Here is a 24,231-nt window from a genome sequence, read left to right as displayed (position 1 = left end):
TGAGCTTTTTTCTACAGCAGTCCTGTAAGCGCCTCTCGGTGTGATCTCACACAGAGCCTGTGGAACGTTTTCGGCTTTAAAGCGCTCCCTGGGCTCTGGTGAATGAGTGGAATTGGTTGATGAATCGATATTGATTTGTTCTCGTGGTTACCCTCAGAACAGGAAGTGGCTGATTGGTTGTGTATTACAGCGTTTAGGATTGTAAGGGAATAAATATTGATTGTTGTTGATTGAATTGTGTTTAAATGGATGAATTATGATGTGGGAACGTGAGAGCAGCAAAACGTTTTCGGGTCGTAATGACGTGTAAATTGACCGAGCTCGGCGTGGCCGAGTTGTGGAGATAAATCAGTGATAAATCAGGAAACACCGCATAGACCTAGACAACTGATGACATCATCGGGTCCACAGTGTCCATGGTGAGGTCACGTTTTTTCCCTCTAGCGCTCTAGTTCGTGAGATATTTTATGCAAGAGTCCATTTTATTTTTAAATGGTGGATAATCTCACGGATGTTAGGTTATAACGTTAACAGTTTTCAGCTCAAACATTGCCCTTAGAGTCGAGGGCCATTTTTAAATCGTTATACTGTGTGATTTAATGTGAACACACTGCTCACATCAGGAGCTAAATATCTCAATTTGGCAACCTCAACACACTCTAGGTTAAAGTGAAATAAATGGAAAAGTTATGGCATTCATTTCTATTTGATTCACTTGATTCACTTTGGTTTATTTGATTCACTTGATTCATTTGATTCACAATGATTCGTGTTTGATTCACAGTGAATGATAGACAATGAAAACACTCTGTTTAAATGAAAAACTGTTACTTTTATGAAATTTGTGATCTGTTGTTATCAATTATAACTTTTTAAACAATTTTAGCTCCTTATTATTCACATTTTTTTTGTTTGAACCTTAATATACTATCAAGCTTTGCTCATGGCAGTAAATGCTGAAAAAAGAAAAATGAAGAAAACGCTTCTTTGCTGAGGGACTTGACCTTCAGATGGAGGCACTGGAGTTTAGTCACATGGAATACATTCAGGATGAAAAGTCGTTATTAATACGCAGTAGGAGGAGCAGCAGTGGAGGTGAGGCGTCTCCTTATTGTGGCACTCCATCATGGAGTGGACGAGGGACAGACCTGTGCTCGAGGTTCTTCCTGAAGTGCTTTTCGAGTCTTTGTGCTGCATCCTGTTTGATTTCTGTCTGTTTTCGAGCACAGGATGTGTCCGTGTGAATTAATGAAATGAGAAACAAGTCAGTTCCTGTTTCCTGTTCTATAAGATCTACATTAAGCATTTGTCCCGATGTCTTGAGACAAGCCATTAAGAAGTAGACACGCCTTTTCACATTTGAATATCATTTGCATAAAATGCAAAACCTGCTCCTGACAGTAACTCTAAAACTTCTTCACAAACTGGACAATTGGTCAAGAAGAAATTTCCTGTGTGAATTCAAACTAGTATATCTTTGTTAATATCTTGTGTGATGCTCTTTAATTCCTCGAAGCAGTTATGGGCATGTTATAAGCGTGTTATGAGCATGTTATGAGCGTTATGAACGCATTATGAGTGCGTTATGAGCGTGTTATGAGTCAGTTATGAGAGTCTTATGAGTGTTTTATGAGCATGTTATGAGTGTTATGAGCATCTTATGAGTGTGTTATGAGCGTGTTGTGGGTGTGTTATGAGCGTGTTATGGCCGAGTTATGGGGGTGTTATGAGCGTGTTATGGGCATGTTATGAGCGTGTTATGAGCGTTATGAACGCATTATGAGTGCGTTATGAGTGTGTTATGAGCATGGTATGAGAGTGTTATGAGCGTCTTATGAGTGTGTTATGAGCGTGTTGTGGGCATGTTAGGGACGTTTTATGAGCATGTTATGGACATGTTATGGACGCGTTATGGGCATGTTATGGACATTTTATGAGCGTGTTATGGACGTGTTATGGACGTGTTATGAGCGTGTTATGAGCGTGTTATGAGCGTGTTATGAGCGTGTTATGGACGTGTTATGAGCGTGTTATGAGCGTGTTATGGACGTGTTATGAGCGTGTTATGGACGTGTTATGAGCGTGTTATGGACGTGTTATGAGCGTGTTATGGACGTGTTATGGACATGTTATGAGCGTGTTATGGACATGTTATGGACATTTTATGAGCGTGTTATGGACGTTTTTTGAGCGTGTTATGGACGTGTTATAGACGCGTTATGAGCGTGTTATGGACGTTTTATGAGCGTGTTATGGACGTTTTATGAGCGTGTTATGGACGTTTTATGAGCGTGTTATAGACGCGTTATGAGCGTGTTATGGACGTTTTATGAGCGTGTTATGGACGTTTTATGAGCGTGTTATGGACGTTTTATGAGCGTGTTATGGACGTTTTATGAGTGTGTTATGAACGTTTTATGAGCGTGTTATGGACGTTTTATGAGTGTGTTATGGATGCGTTATGAGAAGGAAGTGTGTGTTTGTGTTAACGGAGGAGTGACCTGCTCAGGATGCACATCCAGCTGCCCACAGCACACACACCCACACACACACCATCACACACACAACATATACACAAACACAAACAGATCGCACACCATGCACACACACAAACAACATACACCACACACACTCTGTTCACAAACACACCATACACACACACACACACATCATACACACTACACATCATACACACACTATTCACACCATACACACACACACACACACACATACACCAGATACAACATACACACACCACAGACATCATGTTTACACACACATACCACACACTATACACACATGCCATCTCACACACACACACACACATGCTCCCACCCTGATGTATTCTGGGTAAAGCTGACAGGTCTGACATTGAGAACATCGCCCTCTACCCCTCTGGCCGTCCAAAAACCCCAGCTGAGAGCCCAGACGTGGCACAGACTCGCCATCTGCCCCGATACAGCCGACAGCATCACCAGGGTCAGAGCGGAAACCGAGATTTATTCCTTTTTATTATGCAGGAAGGACAGGAAAGGCTTTGTGACAGCCACTGCTGGACCTCAGACCTCAGCGCTGCTGGATTCTGGGTTCTGATTGGTTAGAAAGTGTTGATTAGTTTCCTTTTACAGCACAACGCTGAGGGATTTATTTCCTTTAATTATCAGAATGAAGAACAGTTTCATTACAGCACTGAGGTCGAGAGTTATTTATACCTGATGTGGGACACTTCTCACTACAAGTGTGTGTGTATGGTGTGTGATCTCTCTGTATATGGGGTGTGTGTGTGTGTGTGTGTGTGTATATGGTGTGTGATCTCTCTGTATATGGGGTGTGTGTGTGTGTATGGTGTGTGATCTCTCTGTATATGGTGTGTGTGTGTGTGTATATGGTGTGTGATCTCTCTGTATATGGGGTGTGTGTGTGTGTGTATATGGTGTGTGATCTCTCTGTATATGGGGTGTGTGTGTGTGTGTATATGGTGTGTGATCTCTCTGTATATGGGGTGTGTGTGTGTGTGTGTGTATGGTGTGTGATCTCTCTGTATATGGGGTGTGTGTGTGTGTGTATATGGTGTGTGATCTCTCTGTATATGGGGTGTGTGTGTGTGTGTGTGTGTGTATGGTGTGTGATCTCACTGTATATGGGGTGTGTGTGTGTGTATGGTGTGATCTCTCTGTATATGGGGTGTGTGTGTGTGTGTGTGTGTGTATATGGTGTGTGATCTCTCTGTATATGGGGTGTGTGTGTGTGTATATGGTGTGTGATCTCTCTGTATATGGGGTGTGTGTGTGTGTGTGTGTGTGTATGGTGTGTGATCTCTCTGTATATGGGGTGTGTGTGTGTGTGTGTATGGTGTGTGATCTCTCTGTATATGGGGTGTGTGTGTGTGTGTGTATGGTGTGTGATCTCTCTGTATATGGGGTGTGTGTGTGTGTGTGTGTATGGTGTGTGATCTCACTGTATATGGGGTGTGTGTGTGTGTGTGTATATGGTGTGTGATCTCTCTGTATATGGGGTGTGTGTGTGTGTGTGTGTGTGTGTGTGTATGGTGTGTGATCTCTCTGTATATGGGGTGTGTGTGTGTGTATGGTGTGTGATCTCTCTGTATATGGGGTGTGTGTGTGTGTATATGGTGTGTGATCTCTGTATATGGGGTGTGTGTGTGTGTGTGTATGGTGTGTGATCTCTCTGTATATGGGGTGTGTGTGTGTGTGTGTGTGTATGGTGTGTGATCTCTCTGTATATGGGGTGTGTGTGTGTGTGTGTGTGTGTGTGTATGGTGTGTGATCTCTCTGTATATGGGGTGTGTGTGTGTGTGTGTATATGGTGTGTGATCTCTCTGTATATGGGGTGTGTGTGTGTGTGTGTGTATGGTGTGTGATCTCTCTGTATATGGGGTGTGTGTGTGTGTATGGTGTGTGATCTCTCTGTATATGGGGTGTGTGTGTGTGTGTGTGTGTGTGTGTGTGTGTATGGTGTGTGATCTCTCTGTATATGGGGTGTGTGTGTGTGTGTGTGTATATGGTGTGTGATCTCTCTGTATATGGGGTGTGTGTGTGTGTGTGTGTATATGGTGTGTGATCTCTCTGTATATGGGGTGTGTGTGTGTGTGTGTATGGTGTGTGATCTCTCTGTATATGGGGTGTGTGTGTGTGTGTGTATGGTGTGTGATCTCTCTGTATATAGGGTGTGTGTGTATGGTGTGTGATCTCTCTGTATATGGGGTGTGTGTGTGTATGGTGTGTGATCTCTCTGTATATGGTGTGTGTGTGTGTGTGTGTGTGTGTGTATGGTGTGTGATCTCTCTGTATATGGTGTGTGTGTGTGTGTGTGTGTGTATGGTGTGTGATCTCTCTGTATATGGGGTGTGTGTGTGTGTGTGTATATGGTGTGTGATCTCTCTGTATATGGGGTGTGTGTGTGTGTGTGTATGGTGTGTGATCTCTCTGTATATAGGGTGTGTGTGTATGGTGTGTGATCTCTCTGTATATGGGGTGTGTGTGTGTGTGTGTGTGTATGGTGTGTGATCTCTCTGTATATGGGGTGTGTGTGTGTGTGTATGGTGTGTGATCTCTCTGTATATGGGGTGTGTGTGTGTATATGGTGTGTGATCTCTCTGTATATGGGGTGTGTGTGTGTATATGGTGTGTGATCTCTCTGTATATGGTGTGTGTGTGTGTGTGTGTGTGTGTATATGGTGTGTATGGTGTGTGATCTCTCTGTATATGGGGTGTGTGTGTGTGTGTGTATGGTGTGTGATCTCTCTGTATATGGGGTGTGTGTGTGTGTATGGTGTGTGATCTCTCTGTATATGGGGTGTGTGTGTGTGTGTGTGTGTATGGTGTGTGATCTCTCTGTATATGGGGTGTGTGTGTGTGTGTGTGTGTATGGTGTGTGATCTCTCTGTATATGGGGTGTGTGTGTGTGTGTGTGTGTGTATGGTGTGTGATCTCTCTGTATATGGGGTGTGTGTGTGTGTGTGTATATGGTGTGTGATCTCTCTGTATATGGGGTGTGTGTGTGTGTGTGTGTATGGTGTGTGATCTCTCTGTATATGGGGTGTGTGTGTGTGTATGGTGTGTGATCTCTCTGTATATGGGGTGTGTGTGTGTGTGTATGGTGTGTGATCTCTCTGTATATGGGGTGTGTGTGTGTGTGTATGGTGTGTGATCTCACTGTATAAGGGGTGTGTGTGTGTGTGTGTTTATATGGTGTGTGATCTCTCTGTATATGGTGTGTGTGTGTGTGTGTATGGTGTGTGATCTCTCTGTATATGGGGTGTGTGTGTGTGTATGGTGTGTGATCTCTCTGTATATGGGGTGTGTGTGTATGGTGTGTGATCTCTCTGTATATGGGGTGTGTGTGTGTATGGTGTGTGATCTCTCTGTATATGGTGTGTGTGTGTGTGTGTGTGTGTGTGTATGGTGTGTGATCTCTCTGTATATGGTGTGTGTGTGTGTGTGTGTGTGTATGGTGTGTGATCTCTCTGTATATGGGGTGTGTGTGTGTGTGTGTATATGGTGTGTGATCTCTCTGTATATGGGGTGTGTGTGTGTGTGTGTATGGTGTGTGATCTCTCTGTATATAGGGTGTGTGTGTATGGTGTGTGATCTCTCTGTATATGGGGTGTGTGTGTGTGTGTGTGTGTATGGTGTGTGATCTCTCTGTATATGGGGTGTGTGTGTGTGTGTATGGTGTGTGATCTCTCTGTATATGGGGTGTGTGTGTGTATATGGTGTGTGATCTCTCTGTATATGGGGTGTGTGTGTGTATATGGTGTGTGATCTCTCTGTATATGGTGTGTGTGTGTGTGTGTGTGTGTATATGGTGTGTGATCTCTCTGTATATGGGGTGTGTGTGTGTGTGTGTGTGTGTATGGTGTGTGATCTCACTGTATATGGGGTGTGTGTGTGTGTATGGTGTGATCTCTCTGTATATGGGGTGTGTGTGTGTGTGTGTGTGTGTATATGGTGTGTGATCTCTCTGTATATGGTGTGTGTGTGTGTGTGTATGGTGTGTGATCTCTCTGTATATGGGGTGTGTGTGTGTGTGTGTATGGTGTGTGATCTCTGTATATGGTGTGTGTGTGTGTGTGTGTGTGTGTGTATGGTGTGTGATCTCTCTGTATATGGGGTGTGTGTGTGTGTGTGTGTGTATGGTGTGTGATCTCTCTGTATATGGGGTGTGTGTGTGTGTGTGTGTATGGTGTGTGATCTCTCTGTATATGGGGTGTGTGTGTGTGTGTGTGTGTGTGTATGGTGTGTGATCTCTCTGTATATGGGGTGTGTGTGTGTGTGTGTATGGTGTGTGATCTCTCTGTATATGGGGTGTGTGTGTGTGTGTGTGTATGGTGTGTGATCTCTCTGTATATGGGGTGTGTGTGTGTGTGTGTATGGTGTGTGATCTCTGTATATGGTGTGTGTGTGTGTGTGTGTGTATGGTGTGTGATCTCTCTGTATATGGGGTGTGTGTGTGTGTGTGTGTGTATGGTGTGTGATCTCTCTGTATATGGTGTGTGTGTGTGTATATGGTGTGTGATCTCTCTGTATATGGGGTGTGTGTGTGTGTGTGTGTGTGTATATGGTGTGTGATCTCTCTGTATATGGGGTGTGTGTGTGTGTGTGTATGGTGTGTGATCTCTCTGTATATGGGGTGTGTGTGTGTGTGTGTGTGTATATGGTGTGTGATCTCTGTATATGGGGTGTGTGTGTGTGTGTGTGTGTATATGGTGTTTGTGTGTGTGTATATGGTGTGTGATCTCTCTGTATATGGGGTGTGTGTGTGTGTGTGTGTGTGTGTGTGTGTGTATATGGTGTGTGATCTCTGTATATGGGGTGTGTGTGTGTGTGTGTGTGTGTGTGTGTATATGGTGTGTGTGTGTGTGTATATGGTGTGTGTGTGTGTGTATATGGTGTGTGATCTCTCTGTATATAGGGTGTGTGTGTGTGTATGGTGTGTGATCTCTCTGTATATGGGGTGTGTGTGTGTGTGTGTATATGGTGTGTGATCTCTCTGTATATGGGGTGTGTGTGTGTGTGTATATGGTGTGTGATCTCTCTGTATATGGGGTGTGTGTGTGTGTGTGTTTATATGGTGTTTGTGTGTGTGTATATGGTGTGTGATCTCTCTGTATATGGGGTGTGTGTGTGTGTGTGTGTGTATATGGTGTGTGATCTCTCTGTATATGGGGTGTGTGTGTGTGTGTGTGTATGGTGTGTGATCTCACTGTATATGGGGTGTGTGTGTGTGTGTATATGGTGTGTGATCTCTCTGTATATGGGGGGTGTGTGTGTGTGTATATGGTGTGTGATCTCTGTATATGGGGTGTGTGTGTGTGTTAGTAATTAGAGGGATCTCTGCATGTTATGAGACACACGTGTTCAGATGATCTCTCATCACGTCCTCATCAGATTCTAGGCTCGATGTTGGTGGTGTAAGATGGTTCCTCGTGTGTTCTTCAGAACACTCAGTGTCTTTGAAATACTCCAGATTAATACTCCAGACTAAAATTGTCAGATTTATCTCAGAATATCTCCTGATGGCTGTGTGACAGATCCTTGTGAGATTGAAGTTTTAGCTACAATGATAATGTTATGATTTAGCCATGAAAGTGATAGATAGATAGATAGATAGATAGATAGATAGATAGATAGATAGATAGATAGATAGATAGATAGATAGATAGATAGATAGATAGATAGATAGATAGATAGATAGATAGATAGATCAAATACGTATGTGGTTGTTGTTGTTTTTTTACAATATTCCTGGTTCATGTTTGTTCCGAGTCACGCAGAGTTGACTGAAGTGTTTTGACTTGAGCTGAAATTCCGATCACATTGTTCCGATCGTAATGAGGTTCCTCCAGCCTCCGTTACGTCCTCTCTCTCTCTCTCTCTCTCTCTCTCTCTCTCGCTCTCTCTCTCTCTCTGTCAGTATTTATGTAATACTGCACATTAGACTCATTCTCCGTCCCTCCCCCTGTAATTGGTCTCTTCCTGATGAACACTGAGTCATATCCGACTGCGTTGCGCTCGGCGTTGTGTAGGCGTCTCCTCAGACTCGCCACAAATATCCACTTCCAGAACTATTTCTGGGCCTTTATTCATGCATGTTCTTTATGAAATTGTATTTTTATTTCTTTTCCTTCCTTTTAATAAGGTCTATTTCGATCCTAACAGATGAAATGACCAATGCACTCTCTCTGTCTCTCTCTATATGTGCTCCTGCGGTTCACCCGTCTGACCGCCAGGGGGTGCTAAAAGTAACTGTTAATCATGATATACGGGACTTGTAGCCTCGAGCTGCCTGTAATAAATAAATAATAAAAAATAAATAAATAAATAAAAACATTAAAAATAAATATAAATCATGTAGCTGTTCAAAAGGTTAACTTTACATAATTCTTGGTTAATAAAACATTTATTCATTTCTGTTTAATTTATTTGATTTTATTTATAGGGAATTTTGGTTTTTTTGTAATTTCTTAAACTTAATAATTATTAAACATAATTCACCGTACAGCTATACAGTATTTCTACTCCTCTGTCCTGTCCTGTAATGGATAGACTCCACTGCAGGAGTGCCGCTAAGCTGCTTTTATTTAAGTGCTGCTTTATTTTCAGTATTTCAGTACCAGACAATGATTTTTTTTTTTAAGAGGTCAGTTTGTAGTTCCGTAAAACTACAGAAACCGACGTCAAGCACTGAACATGGATCAGCTGTGCGTTTTGGGGAAAATGGGAAATGGTGTACATTTCATTTTGTTTTTTAGATTTTTTTATCCCTAAATGGCTCCTTTAAAGCCGGAGGAGTGAAGGAGAGAGAGAGAGAGAGAGAGAGAGATATTGTGAGAAAATCTCTGAAGCTGATGGAGTGTGTTTGCCCCGGTCCCTTATCTCTACTGCACACATTCAGCTGGTGTGTGTGTGTGTGTGTGTGTGTGTGTTAGCACCATTGAGCCTTTGTGGTTTTTTTCCATACACTATAAGGCAGGACTAGAGAGAGAGAGAGATAATTTCATCCACAGAGGCATACACTTGCTGTGTGTGTGTGTGTGTGTGTGTGTGTGTGTGTGTGTGTGTAGCCACTGTCCCTTTTATATAGTGACCGAGTAAGAAGAAAGTGTAATATTTGTTATGTCATGTGTGAAACGACGAGAGAGAGGATATGTTCTGCCCTCTTGTGGCTGTTGTGTGAAACTGCAGCTGAAAATTGCAGCTCTCGTTAAGGACTTCATTCCATCTTTCTCTCTCTCTCTCTCTCTCTCTCACACACACACACACACACACACGTGTTAACACTCTTGTAGTGCGCAGGCGTTGGGGATTATGTGGTGTTTGGTGTGTTGGAGGATTTTCTCTCTTTGTAGTGAACAGTTTGTGAAACATCACATTTGGACGATGGAAGTCGATGGAGCTTTATAAATAACCTCAGTACAAATTCAGTTATTTTTGAGGTTTAGAGGTTTTTTGTTTAAAAACCATTCATTGTGTTTTGATTCATAAAAAATATTTAATTGGATTGAATTTGCATACGCATTGAGTTTTTTTAAGCCAAACTTTTAACCAGTTTGATTGACTGCTTGATGAATTGATTGTAAAAGTTCCTTTATTAACCATTTCTGTGAATGCTGTGTGTATAAGGATGTGCTGTACATGTGCTTCTTTAGTTTTAAGATTATATCATGAATAAATAACACCTCGCTAATGAAAATTCGTGATGCCGGCGTGTGATTGGCTGAGCCGTGTGTATTCCTCTGCAGTGTCGTCGTGTATCACCACCTACAAGAAGACGCCTCCACCGGTGCCTCCACGCTCCTCCACCAAACCTTTCATCAGCATCACGGCTCAGAGCAGCACCGAGTCGGCGCAGGACGCCTACATGGATGGCCCAGGTCATCGCCATGGCGACATGGCCCTACACTCCGCCCTCAGTAACTCCACAGAGAGCATCGACAGCATGAAGGCTCTGACGGCCGCCATCGAGGCGGCGAACGCTCAGGTGCACGGCCCCGCGAGTCAACACGTCAGCTCCAGCAGCATCCTCGGCCCCGCCTCGCCCCTCCCATTGCCCCTCCCATTGCCCCTGCCTGTCCCCATCCCCGTCCCGGTACAGGTCCCCGCACTGGAGGACACGCACAGAGAAGCTCTCCGCAAAGGCCGGTGTCTCTCCATCGGCATACAGGTGAGAGAGAGAGAGAGAGAGAGAGAGAGAGAGAGAGAGGGAAAAAGGGAAAGAGAGAGTGAGAGAGATTTAAATGAACATTTCTGTACTTTGATTAAGTCTTTACAAAAATATTCACACCCCTACTGTCCACTGGGGTGCAGCAAAGCACATGCTGAAAACTCAGAAAAGGTGCAACAACAACTTTAATTAAGACTCTGTGTGTGTGTGTGTGTGTGTGTGTGTGTGTGTGTGTGTGCTTCCAGGTGGATGGACCTGAAGATCAGGAGGCAGAGGACCAGTCGAAGTTTCAGTCAGTAGGAATTCAAGTTGAGGACGAGAGAAGGTGTGTGTGTGTGTGTGTGTGTGTGTGTTTGACCCCTTTACCTGTGCAAATCTATGATGAATCACAGACGTGACTCAGCTGCAATATTATAGTGTTCTTTCCGCTGAAATGTCATACATTACACACACACACACACACACACACACACACACACACACACACACACGCCTGACCTTACACCATGCCTCATGTCTGCTACACTAGAGTCTGATTAGTCTAGCCACAGGCAGGACAAGCTGAGAATATCACAGCTTTCATCATCATGGCTGCGCTCCAATCCACTCCCTCTTCACTACATAGTGCACTTTAATGAGGGAACGATTATCATTATATTATAAGGGTTATATGTGCTTTATCTAGTGAGTGAGGTGTGTGATTTGGGACACGCCCACACTGCAGTGTTGATGCTGAGGTGTTTGTGATGGTGTTTAAGTTCCTCTCTGTGTCTCTGCAGTCATCGCCGGATCATGCGCTCTAACAGCGTGACGGCGGCGGTGCAGGCCGACCTGGACATGCCCGATTTCTCTCCGACCGAGGGTCCAGACGCCGACATCACCTTCTCTCGGGACGCCACGGCGTCCACGGTGAGCATCCAGGGCTCAGGGAACCACTACCACGCCTGCACCTCGGACGACTACGCCTCTGTGGGCTTCGACCCGTCCGTGCTGCCGCCTCCCGAGCCCTGGGTGGACAGCGGCATTCCCGAAGACCCGCTCCAGAGCGCACGGAGCCGCTCGGTCTGTCAGCGTGACGGACGCTGGTTCCTCAAACTGCTGCAGGCCGAAGCCGAGCGCATGGAGGGCTGGTGCAGGCAGATGGAGCAGGAAGAGAGGCACAACGATCTCCCAGACGACAGTGAGACAAGTCACCACACACACACACACACACACACACGTAAACACACATTTACATACACACACGCAGACACACTCACTCACATACACGCACACACATACACACATAGAGAAACACTCGCGCGCACACGCGCACACACACATTTTATAGTGTGCTAATTTGAGAAACAGTGTAGAGAGTAAATATAGCCAGTGCCCTGATGAAATCCCACAATGCACCAGTGTCACTTCAACTCACTAATAATAATAATTATTGTGTAATAATTAGTGAACATGTTTAATGAGGTGTGTTCAGACTCAGAGCGCTGAAGTGCACAGAGATCAGCCCTACAGGACCAGCACCCGCTTAGCATGGCTTATTTTAGATAAAGCCAGAGGCACAAAAAAACAACCTTCAAACAAACACAAAAACAAACAAACACACAGCCAACCAATCAGCAGCTAACACAAATAAACACGCTGAAACTCTCTGATATTTACATTTACAAAGAATAAATATTACTGTTATATCACATCTGTACATTATTTACACTATATTGCCAAAATATATGGTTGGGTGGGACACCCCTCCAAATCATTAAAATCAGGTGTTGTTTTTCAGGTGTTGGGCTCGGCCTCTTAGTTCCAGTGAAAGGAACTCTTAATGCTTCAGCTTCATCCCAAAGGTGTTCTATGGGGTTGAGGTCAGGACTCTGTGCAGGACAGTCAAGTTCCTCCACACCAAACTCACTCATCCATGTCTTTATGGACCTTGCTTTGGTCACTGGTGTGCAGTCATGTTGGAACAGGAAGGGGTCATCCCCAAACTGTTCCCACAAAGAGCATGAAATTGTCCAAAATGTCTTGGTATGAAGCTGAAGCATTAAGAGTTCCTTTCACTGGAACTAAGGGGCCGAGCCCAACCCCTGAAAAACAACACCTGAACTCAATGATCTGGAGGGGTTGATGATTTTTTTTTTTAAGAGCTGCTTATTATGCATTATAAAATGTCTAGAAAAATAATCTGATTAGTTGTTTATTTAAAAAATGATTAATAACATTCAATTTAAAATATTTTACATTACTGGAAAAAATAAGTTAATACTGAAGAGAAAAAAAATTATATTTATAAAAAATATAATAAAAGAAACGAAATGTATCACTGTATTAATATCATCACATAACTCAGCACTAATAATGTGTGTGTGTGTGTGTGTGTGTGTGTGTGTGTGTGTGTGTAGTCCTGGGGAAGATCCGCAGTGCAGTAGGCAGCGCTCAGCTTCTTATGTCTCAGAAGTTCCAGCAGTTCAGAGAGCTGTGTGAGGAGAACCTGGTGAGTTTCAGAATAAAGCTGTGGAATTAATTACTTTATTAATTAATTGATTGGTTGATTGATTTTCTAACATTAAACCCACTACATGTCCCTAATTTTGTTTTGCTGTTTAGTTTTTAGAATTCTATTCTTCTGTTTGTAAAGGCTTTATAACACATGCATAAGCGCTGAATAACGTGTACCGAACACTGCATGAGTATATAACACTGTGTGTGTGTGTGTGTGTGTGTGTGTGTGTGTGTGTGTGTGTGTGTGTGTGTGTTGAACTGAGAAGTAAACACAGACTGAAAAAAGTTTTTTTCTAATGAAAAGAAGTTGACCAGTTAGAGCAGGGGTGTCCAATCTTATCCACAAAGGGCCGGTGTGGTGCAGGTTTTCATTCCAACTGAGCAGAAGCCACACCCGAGTCCACTGAAAGCCAAGATCAGTTGATTAGCCAGTTGGAATCAGGTGTAGCTTCTGCTTGGTTGGAATGAAAGCCTGCACCCACACCGGCCCTTTCTGGATAAGATTGGACACCCCTGAGTTAGAGGGTTTAACAGTAGTGACCTCTAGCGGTCAAAACTAGTAAATCCTCAGAATGCAGCAGGAACATCATGATGTCTTCTGCTTCTCATGTAAGAGCTCATGTGATGTTCTCATTCTCATGACACGTTAGAGTGTTGGACTGCTTGTTATTGTGATCTGTATCATCACGGTTAGCGCCTTGTTCCTCACAGAACCCCAACGCTCACCCGCGGCCCGTGGCTCAGGATCTGGCCGGCTTCTGGGACATGCTGCAGCTGTCCATTGAGAACATCAGCCTGAAGTTCGACGAGCTCCACCAGCTCAAGGCCAACAACTGGAGACCCCTCGACCCACCTGAGAGAAAGGTACAGAGACGACGACATTATCCAGAGTCCATTCGATGGTTCTAGGAAGTACCACAAGAGCACCTGAATGTTTGAGTGACCGCTAGAGCTCAGGATCTTACACACACACTGGTCATGAGTGTAATGCAGTAATAATAATAATAATAATAATAATAATAATAATAATAATAATAATAATACACCTCATCATCATGCTGAAGAAAGATAACATTAACTTCTTATTCATGTGCATGCTTTAGCTTCAAAGCGGCCTTTTTCCACTGAAGTACCAGAACGTTTAGCACCACAGAAGTGGAACCATGCTCTTTTTTAAGCCAGCAGTTCCAGTTGTTTGCTTTTGCAACTTGTTCAAGATTACTGAATGGTGTTAGGGGGTGCTGATAAGTGCTGCTTATCACTGATTGGTTGTACATAAACACAACCGTTTGCAACACAATGAACTGAAATATTTTATATCAGGGGCTGAGTGATATTATCGATCGTGTCCCTGTGCTCCGCCCATGAGCCTCAGCTTTGATCTGATTGGCTGCCTGATTTTCGTCTTGCATTTTGAGCACGACGCAGTGGATTAAACACTACTGGAGTGGAATCTTCACTATGAAGCAGAACATTGTGAACAGTCTGAGAACCACAAGGTTCCTGTTGGGGTTCTGTTGTTATTATGATCAGTATGGTTCTCAGTGGAAAAACTCCCGAGCGATTCAGACACACATCCTGCGCTTTAACAGTTAGCGATGCACAGCTTTCTGTGTGTGTGTGTGTGTGTGTGTAGACGATCTGTCTGTTATGTGAACGTTTGCTCTGTGTCCTCACGTCGGTGTTTAACTGAAGTGTGTGTCGTTGATCATCACGGCTGCAGCTTTGCTTTCTTTCTCATTCACTCTTATTTTCCTTTTTTGTTGTTTTTGTTTTTTGTCTGTTCGACAGTGAGCCATTTTCAGACGTCATTCCATTCGGCTCTCAAAACCACTGTAACCCCGCCCCCCTCCCACTGGCTGCTCCATCCTCTCTCTCTCTCTCTCTCTCTCTCTCTCTCTCTTTCTAACACACACACACACACAGATGTGCTTCGTCTCTGTCACTCTTTCGCTGTGTCTCTGTTTCCATCCATCTGTTTCTGTGGCAAAAAAACAACTTACAGACAGGACATGGGGTGAAAGTTGTTATATGGTGCACATCTTAATACACTGCTGCATAGTGCACACACACACACACACACACACACACAGCCCTCTAATGCTCACATTAACACACTGCCCCTAGTAAGTACCCATACACACACACACACACACACACACACATACAGACACATACACACTGCCCTCTAGTGCTCACATTAACACACTGCTTCATTGTGCATGCACACACACACACACACACACACACACACAGTGCCCTCTAGTGCTCACATTAACACACTGCTTCATTGTGCATGCGCGCACACACACACAGTGCCCTCTAGTGCTCACATTAACACACTGCTTCATTGTGCATGCGCGCACACACACACACACAGTGCCCTCTAGTGCTCACATTAACACACTGCTTCATTGTGCATGCACACACACACACACACACACACAGTGCCCTCTAGTGTTTACATTAACACAGTGCCCCTAGTAAGTACCCATACACACCCATGCACACACACACGCTGACCCATACTGCGTGTGAATTAACACATTTTCTTCTTGCCAATGTGTGAAACATTTGGATGGAAACATAGCTTCTCTCTCTCTCCTCTCTCTCTCCATCTCTCTCTCTCCCCATCTCTCATCTCCCCCTCAGGAGAGGAGGTTGCCTCCCCCTGTGCCAAAGAAACCGGTGAAGTGCCATCCTCCGCTGGCGAGAGATCGCTCTCTGGAGAGTTCAGAGAAACAGCGGCAGGAGGCTCGCAAGCGCTTAATGGCCGCCAAGAGAGCTGCGTCCGTGCGGCAGAACTCAGCCACAGAGAGCGCAGACAGCATCGAGATCTACATCCCTGAGGCCCAGACCAGACTCTAAACACCTACACACACTACATACATCACACACACACACTCACACACACACACTATACTGCACTCGCGCACATTACTACTGAAAGCACAAACACGCCAGCCTGGTCTGATTCAGAGAGAGGAGCGCCAACACACACACACACTTTGCATTAGTTATCATCTCATCCATATTCTCTGTTCTATTTCATCTGTTAAAGATATTTATAATCTTCCAGTAATATACATTTTCTGGAGAAAAAAAAACACAAGTTCCTCAGTTTCAGTAATGTGGGCGTGGCCTCCTGCCGCTCGCTCCTCCTTAATCCATATACTTAATTTTTCATTTTCTAACTCTTCACAGTTTTTCTTTTCATAGTAAAATTATTTCCAGAATCTACTTGAAGCCCCTTGTACACGGTTAAATCCCAAACCGCCTTCTGTTTACTACACATGTTCACTACATAGGGTTTAACATGTTAGTGTAGTGCACTTGATACGCGATCGAGTTTCAGCCGCAAAAAAGTTCAGTGTTATCGTTAGATGTAGGTTTAGCAACTGAAAGTAGATCATGGCTTATGTATTTTTTATAAATATTCGAAATATTTAGATATTTTTCATTCTAATTATATTCTAATTATGTACACAATAAAATTCCATATTGAATCTACCTTGTATCATATGAAATCGAATCGACTCTGAATCGACTCTGAATCGAATTCCATATTGAATCACCTTGTATCATATGAAATCGAATCGACTCTGAATCAACTCTGAATTGAATCGTTATATCTTTTACATGTTAAAACATCAGATCGTCGGTTACATGAAACACTCCACACTACACTACACTTCACTAACATACACACACACACGTGTCCCGGCGCCGATCGGATGGGCGGAGTGTTTGTATATAATCTGTGATATACTGTTCCTCTACTGCTACCAGGGACACCACAGCAGGTCTCTGGGGTTTTTTATTTATTTATTTATTTATTTTAAATCTCTTTCCTCTCTGATTTGTCTCTGAACTCTTCCTCGCCGTGTAAAATATCTCTCTTCATCTCTCCAACGTCACTCCCATCTCCTGCTGAAGCCTGGACCACTTCTAAACTTATCTAATCGAATCTAGTGCCCTTGGAACCATGGACACTCCTCATCATCCACGTCACGTTCACCTTCCTGCCCTGGAAGAGACAATCCTGCTCATCGTAGCCCGGCTCAAGTCACACGTGAGACATCAGATCGGAGGGCGAAGGTCAAGTGATGACCTCATCTACTGGAAACACAGCGTTGGTTTTTTTTCCCACAAATGTGAAGGTGTTAATGGAACGATCTGGCCAAAGAGGTCTAAACTTTACCCCAAATGTCGCTGGTTTCAGTGTCTGTGAGGCTGCTACGCTACTGAAGCTAACTTGTCACCAAGAATAAAGAAAACAAACACTTATTCAGCTTTCTAAGCTCCTCCTTCTAACTATAATTTAAGAGGTGTGTCCAGAAGGGCAGAATGGGCCCCAAAGGGCTTTTTGAGGACCACACCCAAGTTACTGTGTTGAGCTAGCAAGCTACAATGTGTTTCGAAACGATAAGCTACTGCTGTGAGAACGTGTTAGCGTAACAGCAGCTGACTATCAAGCTAGCTACAATCAACTCTTAGGTGTGCTTAGTTCACCAACTCTAATTATTTACATTTAGCTAACACAACACCGTGTCATTTATTTAATATCAAGCTTATGCTAATTAGCTTGTTTGAGCAGAGAGGATAAAGAACAGGATGTGGTCAAAATGCAACTGAACATTTTGAGCGAGGTCGACTGCTAGCCTGATTAGCCTCATGAGCCTGACTGACGACATTAGCGGTCGGTTTAATCTTTCATCCAATCGTTCCTTTTAACGCTTGAACTGAACAGACTTTATCCGCCGTTCTCTTCATCACGTGACTTTATACTTCTATATTTCCAACTGCATTTTTTTCCTTAATTGTAATGTTTGGGTGAACCGCAGCAGCAGGACAGGGTATGTTATGTTAAAAAGCAATATTTCCTTACCAATCAGCGTTACACTGATGATGTAGAGGCCTACTGCGTGTAAAAGTCGGATTATTGCTAACGAAAGAAGATGCCTTCACTATTCTGTAGCCACTTCTGTTTCCTCTACTGTCGCTTGCTATTGTAAACGCTTCTCAGTGACTCCGCCCCCTCTCCAGGAAGTGTGTTCTCTGTTTTAAATCCTGTGACACGTTTAGAAACATATCGTTTAGTGCATATTATACAGATTTACTTCCTTTTTTATGTAGAATTCAGATCTTTTATGGATATAAGCCAATAGCGGTGCTTAAGGTAGCTCCGCCCCCTAAAAAGAATCTTTATCAAGTGTTTAAATGAGACGAAAATTATAAAACGCAAACTTTTCATTGTCGTACAAGTTCATCCTTCTTATAGCCTACTACCGTGATTTTTTTTTAAATGTACACTGTATTGTCGCCCATTGGGGGAGTGGCTCTCGGTCATGTGACTCAGTTTGTCCAATCCTGCCAGATGGGCCGGACTTATCTCAGGACGAAACATGGACGCAGTGGGCGCAGCAAAATCAGGGTCTCCCAGTGGTCGTGTTCTGTGTTTGTCGAGTGTGTGTGAGTGTGAGTGTGAAAGGATGCGTGAGGTGTGTGTGTGTGTGTGTGTGTTTTGCGTGTACGTCTCGAAAAGTGCTTCCTAACTTCGTTTCTGTTTCGGATGAAGTCGAGTAGCCTCCTGAATCTGTGCACACGACCCTTATTTTAGTCCGTAGTGTTTGTACAGAAACTTTACGACGACACGCATGCAGACCTGTTACCATAGCAACACTGTATATCCTATTTGTACTTTAATTCTTGTATTTATTTATTTACTTATTTATTTACCTTTAAATGTATTTATTTCTGGTTGATTTTCTTTTTGTACGGTTTGGGTTCAGTGATCGGTCATATGCTCCCTTCATTTTGTGAATATGTTGTACTGTATGTATAGACATGATGTGTGCAGACAGACGACAAACACAATAAACTCTGCAAACTTTTATTCCTCTTACTGTCTGTGCTGTGACACGCGCACACACACACACATACAGACATACACAGACACACATGCACACACACGCGCACACACAGACACACATGCGCACACACACACACAGGCACACACGTGCACACACACATGCACGCAGACACGCGCACACACACAGACACACACAAGCATAAACACAGACACACTCCTCACCCCCTAACTACTCTCCCTTATCACCTCACCCCCTAATTCCTCACCCCCCAACTCCTCACCCTCTAACTCCTCACCACGCCCTAACTCCTCACCCCCTCACCTCACCCTCTAACTCCTCACCACGCCCTAACTCCTCACCCCCTCACCTCACCATCTAACTCCTCACCCTCCAACTCCTCACCACGCCCTAACTCCTCACCCTCTAATGCCTCACCCCCTAACTCCTCACCCTCTAATGCCTCACCCCCTAACTCCTCACCCTCTAATGCCTCACCCCCTAACTCCTCACCCTCTAATGCCTCACCCCCTAACTCCTCACCCTCTAATGCCTCACCCCCTAACTCCTCACCCTCTAATGCCTCACCCCCTAACTCCTCACCCTCTAATGCCTCACCCCCTAACTCCTCACCCTCTAATGCCTCACCCCCTAACTCCTCACCCTCTAATGCCTCACCCCCTAACTCCTCACCCTCTAACTCCTCACTCTCTAATGCCTCACCCCCTCACCTCACCCTCTAACTCCTCACCCTCTATCTCCTCTCCATCTAACTCCTCACCCTTATCACCTCACCCCCTAACTCCTCACCCTCATCACCTCACCCCCTAACTCCTCACCCTTATCACCTCACCCCCTAACTCCTCACCCTGTAACTCTTCAGCCCCTAACTCCTGAACCTCTAACTCCTCAGGTCTTATCTCTCAGTCTTGATGTTAACTTTCTGAAATGATCTATCCTTTCATAACTTCCTGTTCTAACCTACTTGGTCCCTGGTTTCTTGAGCACCACCAGACTTGTGTCATTAAAATTCATTAAAGTAATAAAGTCACGCTTTCTCACAGCCTGTAATGGACACAGTTGCAATTCCGACCTCAGGCACCAGAGGGCGCGTCGCTGAGCTCCGGTTTCTTGTAGAGCCTCAATCTCTTCAGGGGACTGTGGAGTTTTCACTGCTTTGTCAGAACTGATAAAGATAGCAGTATCAAGAATAACAATTTTATACAACAATTTTCTTTTCTTAATGTGGATCAACTTATATAATCCACATTATATGAAAGCTTCTGTTATTGTCTCTGACTTTTACGGGTTCTGTTGGACAGAGATCATGAACAGTTTTTTAAAATATATATAAATAAGTTTTTCATGGAACCTTTGTGAATGGAAAAAAACCTGTTGTCGTATCTTATGGAGAACCGCTGTGTTTCCTCTGAGGATGAATCAAAGACCCTTTTAGGGAGCTAGATGGAGTGTATTTTAAGGTACGTCATTGGTTTTTAAGGTCACTTTTTTATCACTTTCAAGGGCTCACATTCACCATCCTCTTCAGCACATTCAGGTGTTTAACACACGGGTTCTTCATGGGGTTCTTTATTAGTTGTGGATTCTTATCAGGCTTCATTTTCTCAGAGGAACAATTAAAAACCCTTAATTTTTTTCTAATATTCTATGTGTAAATGTTTGTTCTTTTGTTTGTTTGTTTTGCTTCTATATATTTTATCATTTTATGTGTTTTGTGTGAATAACTTCATTTGAGTGTATTTTTTTCCCTTGAATCTTGGGTAAGAAGAACATTTTGGGACTTAATCCTACAGTGAGCCATAGACAAAGTCAACAGCATGGCACTGGATGAAGAAGAAGCTGAGGTCAGTGTCTGGGTTGTTTATCCTGTGTTTATCTGCTGAAAAACACTCAAGTGCAACTGATGAGTCAATACTTTACTTATTATATGGCAGAATCTGATTTTCTGTGATTAGATCTATATGGAGCATAAATTTGAAACCTGAGAGAAGATCTCTGAGCTGTTTAGTTGGATTAACTCGGAAGTACTGAGACTTAATGATTTACTACAAACTATTTATATTCACTTTTAATGACTGTAGCTACAGACCACTAGACCAAATCACCTGTTTTAATATCTATTCACTCCGAGGTTTACAAATAAACAAATAGAAATTATCTTAAAATTTAAAAACACACATTTTCCTCAGGATAAAATGAATACCGTTATCTTCTACACTGTTGTGAATGATCTGTATTCATGATGTTAAAGGAGTGATAAAGTAAAGTTCTCTCCGCCGTGGGAGTCTGTTGTATGCTCCAACTCTCTGAAACAGCCTGAGGGCAAACACGGCTTCTCCTGATTAACACAGAAATCAATGAGTCTAGCTTATGATGGGTGAATCAATAATCCTCTTAAATCTTAAAGAAGATAAAGCTGATCATCTGCACAGCACCTTTAAAACAAATGTTTCCCATTTCCAGTGGATTGAATATGAGCTATTTCAGGGGAATAATGCACTAAACTGTAGCGGTCCTTTTCACTGTCACCTTGTCCTTGTCACTATTTTTAAAGTTTCAGGTCCAGTTATAGACCTCATTAAAGGTCACTGTAGTTATATAATCATATAAAAAGTGACAAGGAAAGGGAGTTAGTAGTCTTGTTACACTTGCTACACTTGGTTAATAATAAATAAGCTAATGATTATGCGATAATAAACTGATCCTCATATAAAGAAGGTGGAAACGAGCTTAAGTAATAATGATGTAATGGTTTAATATATTAATCGGTTGCATTATCTCTATGCTTGTGCCGTTGACTCGGTGTACGAGTTTATAAACCAGTATATTATCCATGCTGAGTGCTTTAATGTGCAGTGGGTGGAATTCACACGTTGCTGCCGGACACAGAGACCGGAAAATCAGGACACAATGTCTCAGCTGAAAAACAAGTGTTGATGCTCTGCATCCCTCCAGTGCGCCTCTAATTTGTCCAGCAGTCTGCAGAGCGGAGCGACTCTGTGCACGCCGTGTGCTACATGTGGTGGGATTCCCAGGATCCCCACACTCCATCCCCACTCCCTAACTGCTGCGGCCGGGTTGCCAGATTTGGGAATGGAATTGGGAATGGAATTGGGAATCATGAGGTTTTTTGCTGTAAATGGTTAGATGGTCATGAGACGGCTGGTTTTAAGGATTTCCAAATAAACTCAATAACCAGTGACGAAACCAGTCACAGATTTGTTTTAATTGGCTTTAAATTAATGTGTAGGATCATTTTAGGAAGCATTTGTTTCTTTGCCACAAGTTCCCTGGAGGAAATTTAAGCCATTCTGGTGCAACAGTCTGAAGAACCTACATTATAGCTTTTGTATACAGAATCTAGCAACTTGGTGGTTTGTCATGATCATTTAAGCAGTTTAAAATAATTCATAATCCCAATCCATGAACATAGTTCATTTATTCACTACTTTTTCAGCCCTGGATCTTACAGGAAAGAACCCCATCCTCACTAACCTTAAACTTTATTCATCATTCATTTGCAGATTTTTCACATTAAGATCATTTTAGAGATGTTTCCCAAACCTTTGCTGCAATGTTAGTGAAGAAGAACCTCTAAAAGTGGCTTCAAATAATCTGCTCAATAATGCAACCAAGGCAGGATTTATTCACAGCTTTAATGTGGCCAGGAGCTGTCAGGAAAGAACCCCAGTGCTGAAAGATCTTCCTGTGTTCTGCATTCATATGGCGCCTCATTTACTTACAGCGTCAATCAAAATCACAGCTTCCTCACTCTGATCTCAGAGAACCCCCTGACCTGCACATTAATTTTCAATTAATCAGCTAATTAGCCGCCTTTCCTGAGATGAAGGTCAAAACAGACAAAGGATTCTTCAGGACCAGAGTAGAGAATTAAGCATATTCTTTATCGGCAGCAACAAGTGCAAAGCTTTACATTTCTCCGTGCGTGACGTCATTGAGAGCCGGCACCTTTTAGCAGTCTTACCTCACTTTATCATCTCATTAACGAGCTTATATCGCAGAGGATATAAGGTAATAAGGGAAATGTTGTGTTAGATCACTCAATTCATGTCACTGACCTCCCTCATCTCCTCCTCCTTTCTTTTAATCTGTTCTAATCTAATCCCCGCTTTAAATCCTGTTAGACACTGAAGATTACACGGATTAGCCATCATGAGCAAGGATTAAACCTTTTGGGAACACAAATAATGAAAGTTCATGTTCCCAAAAAAGAGTCTCATCATTTTTTTTTTAGCTTCCCTCATCTGCTCTTGCAGACTTCCAGCTAGCACCGACTGTAGGCTATAAGGCGTCACGTGACCAATGCGGCAAGACGTGTCATTTATAATATTCTCCATTGTACCGTCTGTTCCCAAAAAAAAAAAAAAAACCTGAACACAAATCCGTGATCCAAGTGTTGCTATTCCCAGGCCAGCCCCCGGTCTGCAGCGGTCACCGCCGCCGCTGAGGCTCTGACATTTCTCTTAATTGATTGTGTGAAGGTGGCGGTCACGGTGGCGCCGTCTGCGCTCCTCCACCAGCGCGCGCTTCCCGTTCCACCTGTCTTGCACTGGAGAATGCGCGTGACGGAGAACGAGTGGAATTCAGCAATTCATTTTTTTTTAATCTAAATAAATGTTATATATGCTTATGCTAAGGTGGAAAGCGAAACGTGATTTTTTTTTAGGGTAAAGAGTGTTCAGGTGACCGAGCGGCTGTGTTTCAATCCCCCTGTTTCATTTGAATGCTTATACACTAGCTATAGTGCAATATGTTACACATCAGTGGGTGCAAGGTCATCACTGGTTCTTTTCACTCATGGCACTTTGTATTTATTTTAATTTGGAGATAAACCAGCCGGACTCTCATTGGTCTACATCTCTAACACTTTCTCCCCTCTCTCATCCAGCTCCACCGCACATGTCTTTAATATTTGTACTAATATTTTATCTCTTTTATTACCGTGTCTCAATTTAATGCTTTAAATAGTCTCGTTAGAAAATAAAACTCTGTGTAACATATTATGGCTATTTTATGATCAGAAAATGCTTCCAGTATTAAAATATGCGTTAAAGTATTAATTGCTGTATGGCATGCGCATGCGCAGAAATAATTTATAATATATAATAATTTATTTTTCAAAGCCAAACTTCTA

The 24,231-nt window shown here is 43.1% G+C and overlaps 1 protein-coding gene across 4 annotated transcripts in view; it reads left to right on the top strand.

Annotated features, from left to right (window-relative positions):
• Positions 1-19,081, top strand: part of dlgap1a (discs, large (Drosophila) homolog-associated protein 1a) — an 81,587-nt gene extending 62,506 nt beyond the window's left edge. For 3 of the 4 annotated variants that reach the window (XM_058418854.1, XM_058418852.1, XM_058418851.1), the window contains 6 exons: positions 10,265-10,686; positions 10,932-11,011; positions 11,466-11,866; positions 13,086-13,177; positions 13,897-14,049; positions 15,838-19,081. In XM_058418854.1, the coding sequence (XP_058274837.1) occupies positions 10,265-10,686; positions 10,932-11,011; positions 11,466-11,866; positions 13,086-13,177; positions 13,897-14,049; positions 15,838-16,053 (1,364 nt within the window). In that variant the 3' untranslated portion in view covers positions 16,054-19,081. Of the gene's footprint in view, positions 1-10,264; positions 10,687-10,931; positions 11,012-11,465; positions 11,867-13,085; positions 13,178-13,896; positions 14,050-14,976 lie in introns of all 4 variants that reach the window. The other variant, XM_058418853.1, reaches the window with a different exon arrangement.
• Positions 19,082-24,231: the final 5,150 nt, after the last annotated feature.

The sequence above is a fragment of the Hemibagrus wyckioides genome, linkage group LG20 (assembly GCF_019097595.1).
Source record: "Hemibagrus wyckioides isolate EC202008001 linkage group LG20, SWU_Hwy_1.0, whole genome shotgun sequence".
NCBI lineage: Eukaryota > Metazoa > Chordata > Actinopteri > Siluriformes > Bagridae > Hemibagrus > Hemibagrus wyckioides.
Note: the sequence above shows the minus strand (reverse complement) of the source record. Positions and strands in the feature narration are given on the sequence as shown.